This window comes from Trichomonas vaginalis, chromosome III, assembly GCF_026262505.1.
Source record: "Trichomonas vaginalis G3 chromosome III, whole genome shotgun sequence".
Classification (NCBI taxonomy): Eukaryota; Parabasalia; order Trichomonadida; family Trichomonadidae; genus Trichomonas; species Trichomonas vaginalis.
In genome coordinates, this window is record NC_067205.1 from 25,232,774 (window position 1) to 25,245,008 (window position 12,235).

A 12,235-nucleotide genomic window follows, 5' to 3' on the forward strand; every position below is an offset into this window, starting at 1 on the left:
GAATGACCTCATTTCTGACAAAAATAAATGACCTCATTCATGACCTCATTGCTGACCTCATTGCTGACAAAAATAAGCCGCTAGCGGCAAGGGCGAAGCCCATGACCTCAGAACTTCAACTTACGAATAAAGCTTGTTTTAGTCGTTATTGAAAAGTTGAACTTTTCAGCAAAGCAAGGACTAGAAGACTTACATAAGTCAAATCCAATCTCTTGACCGTCATAAAGTGCTTTATATAACTTCATAACACTGAACTCAGAGTCTTTGTCAAATTTTCCTTGCGGAACCATTAAACCTTTATCTTCATCATAGAAACACCGAACAGAGTCAGGAAACATTTCATTAGCGGTTAAAGCAATAACATCTTGCTTCACGCCTTTCATTCTGCAGTGAAATGCAACTTCATTTAAATTATTCGTGAGTAAGTCTATGTAAGTCTTCTTTCCACAAAATATTGACTTGTATGCTAAACTTTGTTTTCCAGGTGTTATTTCTGCGAAGTCACTATGAAACTGACCAAGGTTTTTACCAATGAGAACTCTTCCATAACGTTTCTCAAACTCTTCAGCTAAACGAGGGATATCTTCATTGTAGAGATGCATACTGTCGGTATCGCTATAAAAGATGTCCATTCCTAAGTCTTCTGCAGTACAGAATACTTCACACATTATTCTCTTCGACATAGACAGAATGTTAACACCAAGTGGACAGAAGTTAAAGTGTCTGCAAATGCTTTTCGTTAGCTTGAAAATAGTTTTATCTGAACCATCCAAACCTTCGAACTTCACTATATGGTTGTAGTTTCTGATGGCATATCTTATAGCATCTTTGTCATCTACTATGGTTATTTTTGACTCAATAGGAGATAGAATAGTTTTGCCATAAATACTGTTCAGAATGAGCTTTATATTTTCTTGCAAAGGATTTCCTTCTTTCTTATACTTTAACCTTAACTCAAACAACTTCTTTACTTCATCTCTTATTCTAATATCTCTGTTTCCATCGTAATAGTATCCTTGCAACACTTCACATTTGACACCTTGATATTTTATGAGGTCTTGTAATGTTATATGGTCAACATACATTAAACAGCAAGTGTTTGAACTTCTGGGAACGTTAAGTTCTGGATTTAGTTCAGGGTCACAAACTATTAAAGGAAAGTGTCTATGTATTCCAATCTCTGTTATCTTAATGAGAACAAAGAAGCCAGACATAAACTTTTCACCAATGGGTTCCTTTTGGTCGTCATCGAATAAATGTCTCATGAGATACTCTGTGCTTAACATTTCTTTCTTCATAACCTTTGGAATACCTTCTAAAGTATAAAGTCTTGCTATAGCGGATGGATATAATGAAACAGCGTCGAAGTCAGCAATGAGTTTCTTTTCGCTCTTTTGTTTAATGTTATCTGACAACATACATCTTCCACCTTGAATACAGCGTGAAATAAACTCTCTTGGTTTATTTGAGAGGTCATATAAATTTCCATTCGGGAAGTACACTCTGTTCTCAAATAATTTGTTAGCAATTGAACAAATACTAACGTAGTCATAAACGTTTAAATCAAATTCTTTCAATATGTCATTGCGGAACTTAACAAAACCTTCTCTTAAAATTCTTACATCTTGTTTGCAATAAAATGTGCTATACTTTTCTAAGTCGAAGTGGTTCTCATCTATTCTGCAACCTTTGATGGAATCTATGTTCTTCATAAATGTATCTGCATCATGGATAAACTTACATGCTTCAGAAATGACACCAGTTCTGTTGTCATTTGCTAACAAAACACTGCTGTAGTAGTTGTATGGAAATACTTCTTTCGGTCCTGTTTGTAAGTTAAACATAGCAGGAAATAGTTTAAGCTTCTTATTTATAACACTGTAAGAGTCTTTTATAATAATTGCCCTTCCTTTATATAAGCCAGTTATTTGCATTGTTCGTGAACCTTTAATGATGGAGTTCCTTTCACTTCTGTCATGTGTCTTAAGATGAAGTTTATATCATAACTGAGGTTATGGAAATATATTAAACTCTTGTCAGGAAGTCGTTCCAAAAATTCTGTTGCACAGTTCTGACCCCAAATGCTTTCACTCACTGAACCATCTTCACTGTCATAACAAATGTTAAAGCTTTATGAACTCCATCAGTGCTACACTCAAAGTCAGCAAAGAAAACGTGCTCAGGAATGAACTTGCACTTATTTTTATTTACTTCTTTTGACTCGGCTTTCTTCTTCAGTTGTACACAATACTTTGGAGCATATGTCAAATCTTTAAATGGTGCAAGGTTCTGTTTATATAAGTCAGTAGTATATGTGAAAAGTTCTCCATAAGAAATAGGTTCGAAATATTTGCACTCCCACAATGTTTTCATAACATCCCATAACGGTGTTGTTCTATCATAACGAACTACATATTTATCTTCTCTCTTTGTATAAATCTTCATTTGTTTCTCAATGTTCATTCCACCACACTCCTTCAAGATTTCTATATAGTTGCGAATGAAATATGTTGTCAATTGGTAATCTTTCGTTTAGCATGTAGTGGTCTTCAACAAGAAGTAAGTCAATAGTTCTAACAGTTTCACATTCTTTTTGGTATGTATTCTTTATTTCATTATGTCTTGAGTCATTGAAGTAACCAATGGTAACATTAAATGCTATACCTGTTGCGTCAGAAATTTCTTGTACTTTACTTTGAGGAAAGTCTCTAACACGAATGACTTCTCTCATGTGGTCAATAGTTTCTTCATTTACTCCAGCCTGAATGCAAGCATAAACGAAACAATTGTCTTCTGTCATAAGTGTTGCAGTTCTTTTGTTCAGTTCATTGAAGATTTGGTAGCGCTCAAGATTTATAGGTAATGTGCAAAGATACTTCCAGAACTGACCGCTTCTTTCTTATAAAACTTCTTTTCACCATTATCTTTCCAAAAGCTTTCTATAAGTGCTGGGTTTCCTGTTTGCTTAAGAGCTTCCAAAATGGCTTTCTGGTCATTTGTCAGTGTGCTTTCATCTCTATATGGTCTCTTTTTTGGTTTGCCTTTCTTTACATCTGACATCGTTAAGCCTTCATATTCTGTTAAATCATACATCTTTATTTCGGTAAGATTCTTTATGTTTGTCAAGAAGAAGTCATAGTGCATTTCAACAATACCTGCAGCATTTGCTTCTATCTCTGATATAAAGTTCTCCTTCAAGAGCTGATGTAGTAATGTTCCAATATTATTGAGGTTTAACGTAGAACATTCATACTTTCCACCAAGTTTATAACATACCATCCATCTCTGTTGGAGTTTATTTTAATTTTCTCTAAGAGTCTCATGAAAACCTTACCGAAATGTTTGTGTAAGTAGTCTCTGTTTGGTTCATCTAAAGCTTCGATGTTAAAGTCAATGAGTCTATTGCCTGACTTCACATTTCTCTTACTATTCTCTTCATCTTTCTTTAACCATCTCTCACCTTCTTTTGTTTGTCGTCAATGGAACGAATGACATCGTTAGCTTTGCGAACTTGTTCTATAGCACTTTTAAACATCTCTCTTCTCTGTTGTTTCAGTGTGTCGTCTCTTCTTCTTGTTTCACCAACGTTTGCATTTGTTATGTCAAACATCTCACGCCTTACTTCATGAGGTATTGAACGTCTATGATATAAGTCAATAGCAACGTCATTTAAAGGAAATGCTATTGCATGGACTTCGTCCTCGCCGCGTTGCGGCTTTATGAACTCATGAATTCTATCATAACTTATTGCACCATTATAGTCTTTAATGAAGTCAGCGAGTGCTTTTTTGTTTGTTGCGTAATGCTTTGCTACTTCTATATTAGCTTCTGTAAGAAGTTGTTTTATTTCCGAGTGTTCTAACTTAGACAACTTCCGATACATCTTTAGTAGGAAATAAAAAAATATTTTTTGAAAAAATTAGATTAGATTTTTTTAAGTTATTTTTTCAAAAATAATTTAATATTTTTATTTTAATGAAACACATGCAAGATTGCAAGTTCTTTTCATACAATGCTCTCGCTACTGCCATCAAGAATGAGTTCAATAATGCTTCAAACGTTAATGTTATCTTTAACAAGAAGTTTGTGAAAGAATCTAAGTTCGGTCAGTATGTCAGACCATTAGCTATCGTCATTGACCGCAAACGTTATACTTCACAAGAGTTAGCAGTAGTTTTGAAACAAAAGGGTTTCTTCGTGAATGTCAAAGATACTCATTATACTGTTATAAAGAACTCCAACATTGACTTCTTCAGTATTGCTATGAATCTTTCCGAACAGAAAGAATATAAGAAGGGTGAAACAAATGTGAAATATTATCCTTCATCTCTGAAGACAATAACGAACAAAGATGTTATACAGAAAATCCTACCAAAGGTTGAAGAAGCTTCTATTGACATTGACGAAGGAAGTGAAATGGTTGAAGAAATTGACCCTGAAGCTATTTAAGCAAAAATATATTTTTGGTGAAGAGGTGAGATGTCACCCGTTTTTTCACCTGTTTTTTCACCTCATTCTCTCTTCGTTAATGTTGTCGTGACTTCTTCGTTAATGTTGTCGTGACTTCATTCTTCCTCTTTGAAGTTATCGAAATATTCTGTTATTTTTTCCTTCAGTAATGTTAAGTCTTCTTTGAAGGTAAGTATTGTGCAACCTTTGATGTCATAGTGTGTTTGAGGAAGAGTATTTTTGACAATTTCTTTTATTTGCTCATTCGGTGTCATTGAAATCGGTAAGTTTTCACGATAGAACCAGTTTCTGTCAGATTTATATATTTTAGCAAGGTCGTAAAAGCTTTTGTTGTTTCTTCTGACTAAATGCAACATAACCATATCTCTGTCTTCTTCATTCTCCAACTCTTCAGTATAAATCATATACTTATAGTTCTTTTCCTTTCCTTTTGGTACTGAACGTGGTATTCTTTTCTGTATGCTTTTGTCTTTGGATTCAATGACTTCATCTTTTGCTTGAAGTTTATTTTCCATCTCTTCACGTTCTTGTCTGTGAATTTCGTCAAGAAGTCTGTAAATATTCCAAGCATAACGAGGTGAAGCCCACATTGCTACAGCATTTACGAGAAGTCTATGAACATAATATCCTCTCAAACCGTTTGGCAATTTTTCACGATTTTCATAGAGTTTTGACGACCAGGGTTTTTTCCCTACTCGCTGTTCTTCACTGTTTTCAGAAAAAAGTATGTCTCGCTGTGCTTCATTTAATAGTTCAATAGTGCTTTGGTTCCTAAACCAGTCTTTAGGAAGCTTAGTATCTGGAGCATAACATGCTGTCAAAATACTTTGCATTTGGTACATATCATCTTTGACTGAACGAATGAGACGTAACTGTTTGTTATACTGTATGTACTCGTATTCTTCATTAATGGCTTCATGAACGATAGCAGTTGTTGTGTTCTCTGATGTTGACATTACCGTCTTTACATACAAAATAAAAAAATAAATAAAAATAAAACTAACTTTATTTTCTGACTTTCACAAAAGACCAAAAATAAACGCTTTACATGTATTTTTCAGCAACTTCGTCAAATTTTATTAAAAATTAGCGTTATTTTTTCTGTGTTAAACACTATTTCTTCACAACATTAAATTTTATCCTGTATGAAATGACTTTAAAAAGATTATTGACTGACTTCGAATACTATCTCATTGACGCACTGACAGACCCTCAAAACTGTGTTGAAAGTTCTTTAAGCTTTAAGATTGAAGGTACGACGCATTTTGTCTTCACTTACGTATTGAAAGAATATGACCGTTATCATAACGAAGTGAATCAAACACTAATAAAATTTGTAGATAAAAAATTGGTTAACAATGAATATTTTAAACGTGAAGACCCAAACACTGCTGGAGATGATGAAGAATACAGACAAGTTATTGAAAAAAATAACGCAAGATTAGATGCAATAGAAAAGAAGTTTAATGAATGTCTTACAAACACGTATGAATATCTTATGCAGTGGGAAGCCAGATGGAAATAAATTTACGTCAAATATGCAATTTATAAAATCTTATGTCGACAGGCTACGTAGCACAGTGGTCTAAGGTGGTGTTATGGAGGGGTCAGGGTCTGTGGTTCGAACCGCGACGGCGCCGTATTTTCTTATTTTCTTTGTTTGTCTTGTTTGTCGTGAATAAAAAGTGTCATAAAAGTGCTCTATCTTCCACGGGAATAAATAAAAAATTTACTTTATTTCTTCTTTATTTCTTTGTTCCCGTGGAAGAAGGGTTTTGCTGTTTTTTCTCAGCCGAAATCAATGATTTTTTCATTTTTGGAATCCTTAGCGAATGAGGAATCTTTTCTCTCGTGGAAGCTTTGACCTAAAATAAATGGTACCATTAATAATACATGACTGTTCTCATTCATGTCTGATTTACATCTAATGAAAAAGTTTAGAAGAATTTTCTTATTCTTTCTGGCATATTTTTGTCTTTCCAGTACTCCCGCTCTAATGGTCCCAGATGTGTTGGCTTCGACTCTCTCAAGTTCTTAGATGGTATAACATCTTCAACGCCTCCTTCATATCTTACTTTATAAGTGTCATCGTTTGTGTTATAGCCAAGTATTTCAATAAGCACTCCTCGCTTTGCTTCGTCAATGGTTTCAGCAAGTTTGCCATTACTACTTTCGACTAATTTATGACGAGGGTAAAATGCTATGGAGTCGTCAGCAGCTTTTATAAGATATCCATTACCTTGCGTAGAGTCTACGATATAATAATTTCGACTTAACCTTAAACGTTTCTTTGTCAACGGTTTGTCGTCAAGAACTACACGAACTTTTGTTCCAGGAATGAGAGTAAATTGTGTTGAATTTCTGATATTTTGTGTTTGACTTCGTTTCTTTTGTATATACTTTTCTTCTTGTTGTTGTGTCATTGAATTTGGTGTATGTCCTGTTGTAGAATGTGTTGAGGAATTGTAAACTTCGATGAAATGTTTCATTGTTTCTTCGGTAAAGTCTCGCTCTTGATTTAAATCTCTGAGAGTCCTTATGAAGCGGTTAATGATACCGAGTATGTTATGGTTATGGTCTTCAGTAGTGTAGTGAGTTATGTTATGCTTAATGAGAAATTCTGTGATTTCGTTGCTGAGGTATGCACTGTCTTGGTCTGATGTTAAAGTACTTGGGCTATGTTCTGCTACAAACTTTTGTAAAACTCTTAACACTTCACGAGTTCCTTTATTTTTCATTATATACGCAAAAGCTTTGCGAGTGTTAACATTTATGAAGATGAGGAATGGTTTATGTCCTCCTTTTCTGCTTTGAATGAGAGTGTCAAATTGATATGCGTCAGGAGTGTTGGAGTAAATTGGTAAAAAGTAGTCGTAAGGGTTTATTTTTGTTTGATGTACAACATTTTTGTCAAAGAACCTTTTCACTTCAGCTCTGTTAGTAAATCCCCAACTCTTTGCAGCTTCATTGAATTTCTTAAATGACCTCCATGGATGTTGTTCGAATACTTCTTTCAAGCTCATTTATGTAAAGTTAAAGATTTTATTCAAGACGGTAAGCCCGCAAAGCAGGCTCAAGCGCGTTCATTGAACGCGGTACCATGCAAATACAGTCACAAATGGTGGCATGTAATCTTTACCCGAGCCTGTTGGATTTGTTGTGAAAGTATGGGCATGATTTCCTGCGGTTCCACAGAAAATACCTGCGCTTGAATCTACTGGGTCACTTGAAATATCATATCTATGCATTCCCTGTCTATCCGAACCTGCTGCAAGATTTGTATAACCTCTTTTTGTTATTGAATGTGAATGACTACCTGTTGTGTTTGTAGTTCCTGTATGAGTGTGCGGTGGAAGGTTTGCTTCAGTAATTTTCTTCGAACCTCCTGTTTGCTTTGAAGAGTTCGCACAGTATAAGAATTTATCTACAATCTGCTCCCACGTACCGAAACCCAGAACTGTTGCTGGATTTATTGAGTTCATTGACGTATAAATAGAGCCTGCAGGATATAATGTTTGAAGTATTTCAGTCTTTAATGTTTGAAGCTCTGTTTTGTCAGCCTTCTTGTCATATAAATCTTGAGCAGTGAATTTAATATTATGTTCATCCTTCATGACATAAACATCTTTACATCTAATGTTTCTCATCGTCGTTATGTCGTCATCCGATGTTAAACCTTGTGGAAAGTTAGGAGGTTTACAATATAATGCATCCCCACCAGTTTCTTCAACCGTTCCTTCAATACTTTCTATAGCAACAGTTGTAAAACTTGTATGTGTATGAGTCTTATTTGCTTTTTTATCTAACATTGCTGGTAGTTCATGTGTTTCAAAGTTTCTGACATGACCTTCGATATTCATACATTTGTTATTTAAGGAGTTTAGTGTATCTTTTACGCTTGTACTTGGATTCTCTAAAGGTGCACTTGAACCAAGGGTATAGTTCAATATTATGTCGTCTGCTCTAACAGTTGAGAAGGAGTTATGTGTATGATTTTTGTCGGCTTTACTGTCTAATGTAGCTTGAAGTTCATTTATATCGGAGATGTTGTGTTTATGAGATTTCAAAACTTTGTTCATTGCTTCGAGTTCAACTTTGTCAGCTTTACTTTTAATAGCATCTTCAAACGTTATTTTTGACTTAACTCTCAAAGTAAATCTTGGTTCAACTAATACACCTTTAACAGAGAAAGTAGAGGCATAAATTTCATCGTTATAACTAAATGCTTCTGGTGCTTTACCCGTGTCATACTGTACAGTACAGCTTATGTCATAACCTTTAGCACGAATGTATTTATATCTTCTTTCATTGGGGTCTTCCGTCTTCACTTCTTCAGTTCGTGTTAAATATCCATGGTAGTCCGTTATAATCTGTTCGTCTGAAGTTATATAATGAACGTGGTTTTTATCTGCTTTTTCGGCTAATTTCTCTTCTATCTCATTTATTTCAAGTTCATGCCTACCACCACCTCCCGAAGAAGTATTTTTCTTCAGCTCTTGAAGAACGTCCACTTCGCCATCTTTGGTGTCAATAATGAGACTTTGAGTTAAAACCTTTCCTGTCTTAATGGATGTTTGTAAAACTTCTTCTTCACCGTGTTCGGGGTCATGGTCGTCGTCATATCTTGTGAAATCAGAGATGTTGTCATACATTAAGCATATCTGTCTCAAAAGTTCTGCTATTTGGAATTGGAACGAAAGATATACAGAACTTTCATCATCTCCTAAAGTCAAGTCTGCTTTCTTAAGTATTTCTTGAATGTATGCAATGAGAACAGAGTACCTTGGAAAATATTCGAACAATATTTCATTAGCTGTTGGTTTTGGTGGTTCTTCTGGAGTTTCTGTTGTTTCAGTTCCTTCTGGAGTTTCTGTTGGAGTTTCTGCATCTCTTGACTTCAATGCTCTTGCTCTCAAAGACCTAAATGTTAGAGCACCGGGTTTTACAAAGGACTTTATAAATGCTTTAATAGTTCCTGGTAAGTTATTGTTAGCATTAAGTAAGTTCCTTATGCTTCCATCATGTACGTCCATAGCACTATGTAAAAAATCTATACTTTTCTTGTAGTCAGCAATAGACTGACTGTGATTTTTTAAAGATTTGTCAATACCTTTAAGCCAATCTTCATGCATGTCTGATACTGAGCCAAGAATATCATTTGCTTCCTTTAGTGTATTTTGTGCTTGTCGTAAAGTATCCAATCCCGTACGTGCATTGTTTGCTATACGTCTTACAGTATCTATTTGACTCCTTGTTTCTTGCATCCAACCAGATAAAGTTTTAATAGTATCCGAACCATTTGAAATGAAGTTCAAAGCATTTTTAACGTCATTTAAAGCTTCTTCACCAAGTACTGCCCATATCTTTCCGATTTGGTATTGAAGAACTCCATATGAAGCAGCTGTTAAACCAGTATTTATAAGGTCCCATATCCATGATTTAGCAGTTTTTCCATCCTTTCCATCCTTTCCATCCAAACCGTTTTCGCCTTGAGGTCCTTGTATTCCTTGAGGTCCTTGTATTCCTTGAGGTCCTTGTATTCCTTGTGGTCCGGTGTCACCCTTCTCTCCTTTCAGTTCATCTTTATGTTCGTTATAATATTCTAATGTCATAAGGTGTACATCATTACTGCTACCAGCAACTCCTAATATTTGTTTCTCATTCATGACTAAATTCTTTAGGCATTTAATGTTGTCGTCAAATCGAAAGCTCTTTAACAATTCAATGAGAACATTCAGTACTTTCACTAATGAGGCATCTACTGTAGAATTTATATATTGCACCGTTCCATCATTTATGATAGGAACTTTACTTATTGTAATGAATGGGTCATAAGTGTTAAAAGTATCGAAATCAATGACTTTTTTAGTTTTTCCATCGTCAATGACTAAATCATTGCCTTCAATGGTTAAAGTTGAGTTTTCGTTTACTAGTTCATGTGCTCTTCTTGCTTCATTTGTTTCATACGCATATGCAGCAATAGTCATATTTTAATGAGAATAAAATGTTGTTCTATTTGCAAAGTACTGACCCAAACGAATACGGAACAGTAAAGCTACAAACAAACTTAGGTCTTCAGAATGAAGCACTTGCTTTCAGAGTTGTTGACTTTAATACTATCGCAACTTTTGTCATAACAGATGAAACAGATTTCATAGAGTTTGAAATAGATGGAAAGAAGCATGAAATAAGATTTCACAATAATGTAGAATATAAGATGGAAACATTAGCTGGAGTGTTAAATGCGCTCATAAATACTACAATAAACAAGGAGAACGAAGAAAACTTAATGAATGTTAAACTTATTGCAGGAGTTTTGAAGTTCAGTTATGCGAAGGAGTTTAAGATAACACGAATGAGTCATAGAGTTCAATTGCTTCTGGGAGCATACCATATGACATTTCCTTTGAAAAGTGTTGACAAAACGATTGAGATGAAATCTGTTCCATATGTATGTTATGGTAATTGTTTGTACGTTGAGTCAAAAATAGCTAATGTCACAGGTATTTCAGGAGTTAATAGTAAAGGTTCAGTAGAATATAAGTCTTTCTGTTATGAAGTAAATTCAATGTTCATTCCAAACGTTCCTGTCATAGCAACTCATTTAGGTAAATGGGTTCGCATTAGTCCTCATAATTTGAAAGACATGCAATTCAGACTTGTTGACTTTCAAGGAGAGCCTGTAGAACTGAAGGCACCAGTGCGAATGACTGTTGAAGTTGACTTTTTAGAAAATATTAAATGCAACAGCTTACAAGAGAACTCAGAGCTAAAAATATAAAGTATGAATGTTATGTATTAGGTCATGAACTTTGGTTGTTGCTGTTTGATGAAACAAATGAGTTAGTTATGTCAGTCAAGAGAACAGAAAAAGGCGTCAAAGGCGCCGAGCGCAAAGCGCTATATTGTGTTAGTGAAAACTGCACCAAGTCAATAAGATTAGGTTTGCATTATGAAGATGAGTTCGATACTGTTGAAGATGTTTTGGACAGATATTACAAATTGCTAACTTGAATTTTTTTGACTGACGGCGCAAAGCGCCAAGATGGGCTCAAAGAGCCCTCCTGACTGCTTTAATTTACTAAACATATTTCAAGCAAAGCTTATAGTAAGTAGATAGTTTTGTATACTCGTTCGAATATTTATACTTAAACTCAACTCCTGTAGTTCCTGGTGTTTCAATGATGCGGATGTTACCTATTTTCATGAATAGTGGAGTTTGACCACAGCATTCGATTTCAGGGTCGAGATAGTCAATGACACATTGTTTCCCTGTTATTCGTGAGATAACATTTTCAAGGTCCTCCTTTGTTAGAATTATTTGGTTCTTGCTTATAAGATTTGTCAAAAGCTTCTTATCGTCTTTGAGTAAAATTGTTTGGTATAACTGAAGAAGGTAATGGTCTACGTTATCTGAAGGATTTGTTTGAACATTTGTGTAAGGGTTGTCGTTGGCTTCTCTTGAAAGAATTTGGTCCAGTGGTGGATACTCTAACTTAACATCTGATGTAGCGTTAGCATTTGAAGCTGTGTTTAAATTCACGGATTTCAGTTCTGGTTCTTTTTCTTTCAAACACTCTGAACTATAGTTCTTTATGACAATATTGTTTGTCGTTCGTGAGTCAACATTTGATGTTGGTTCAATTGGAACATTAACGGCACCAGCTAAGATGGATTTGCTTCTCATTTCATATAGAATAAAAACCTTTTATATGTATGAAATGAACAATATACTCGACAAGGGTTTGAATGTAAAGCTAACGAA

At 34.8% G+C, this 12,235-nt stretch overlaps 9 protein-coding genes and 1 pseudogene across 10 annotated transcripts, besides 1 other annotated feature; 3 read left to right on the plus strand and 7 right to left on the minus strand.

Annotated features, from left to right (window-relative positions):
• Positions 1–12,235: part of a mobile genetic element that runs on past both edges of the window.
• TVAGG3_0761640 (organellar and viral DNA polymerase type B) lies at positions 108–1,085 on the minus strand (the record flags this gene model as incomplete). The annotated part of the gene is made up of 1 exon (XM_051245645.1): positions 108–1,085. The coding sequence occupies one exon, from the start codon at positions 1,083–1,085 to the stop codon at positions 108–110; it is 978 nt and encodes a 325-aa protein (XP_051092232.1).
• Positions 1,541–2,539, minus strand: TVAGG3_0761650 (annotated as a pseudogene). Its single transcript has one exon. A coding segment is annotated over exon 1 (999 nt).
• Positions 3,976–4,449, plus strand: TVAGG3_0761660 (uncharacterized protein; the record flags this gene model as incomplete). The annotated part of the gene is made up of 1 exon (XM_051245646.1): positions 3,976–4,449. The coding sequence occupies one exon, from the start codon at positions 3,976–3,978 to the stop codon at positions 4,447–4,449; it is 474 nt and encodes a 157-aa protein (XP_051092233.1).
• On the minus strand, positions 4,566–5,426 carry TVAGG3_0761670 (KilA, N-terminal/APSES-type HTH, DNA-binding family; the record flags this gene model as incomplete). The annotated part of the gene is made up of 1 exon (XM_051245647.1): positions 4,566–5,426. One exon carries the CDS (start codon positions 5,424–5,426, stop codon positions 4,566–4,568), a length of 861 nt encoding a protein of 286 aa, XP_051092234.1.
• Positions 5,621–5,995, plus strand: TVAGG3_0761680 (uncharacterized protein; the record flags this gene model as incomplete). Its single annotated transcript, XM_051245648.1, has 1 exon — positions 5,621–5,995. One exon carries the CDS (start codon positions 5,621–5,623, stop codon positions 5,993–5,995), a length of 375 nt encoding a protein of 124 aa, XP_051092235.1.
• TVAGG3_0761690 (integrase core domain containing protein family) lies at positions 6,408–7,493 on the minus strand (the record flags this gene model as incomplete). The annotated part of the gene is made up of 1 exon (XM_051245649.1): positions 6,408–7,493. One exon carries the CDS (start codon positions 7,491–7,493, stop codon positions 6,408–6,410), a length of 1,086 nt encoding a protein of 361 aa, XP_051092236.1.
• Positions 7,736–9,122, minus strand: TVAGG3_0761700 (keratin-associated protein family; the record flags this gene model as incomplete). Its single annotated transcript, XM_051245650.1, has 1 exon — positions 7,736–9,122. A coding segment is annotated over one exon (1,387 nt), but the record flags the coding sequence as incomplete, so codon positions are not given.
• TVAGG3_0761710 (organellar and viral DNA polymerase type B) lies at positions 9,680–10,457 on the minus strand (the record flags this gene model as incomplete). Its single annotated transcript, XM_051245651.1, has 1 exon — positions 9,680–10,457. A coding segment is annotated over one exon (778 nt), but the record flags the coding sequence as incomplete, so codon positions are not given.
• On the plus strand, positions 11,212–11,484 carry TVAGG3_0761720 (uncharacterized protein; the record flags this gene model as incomplete). The annotated part of the gene is made up of 1 exon (XM_051245652.1): positions 11,212–11,484. One exon carries the CDS (start codon positions 11,212–11,214, stop codon positions 11,482–11,484), a length of 273 nt encoding a protein of 90 aa, XP_051092239.1.
• TVAGG3_0761730 (uncharacterized protein) lies at positions 11,879–12,157 on the minus strand (the record flags this gene model as incomplete). The annotated part of the gene is made up of 1 exon (XM_051245653.1): positions 11,879–12,157. A coding segment is annotated over one exon (279 nt), but the record flags the coding sequence as incomplete, so codon positions are not given.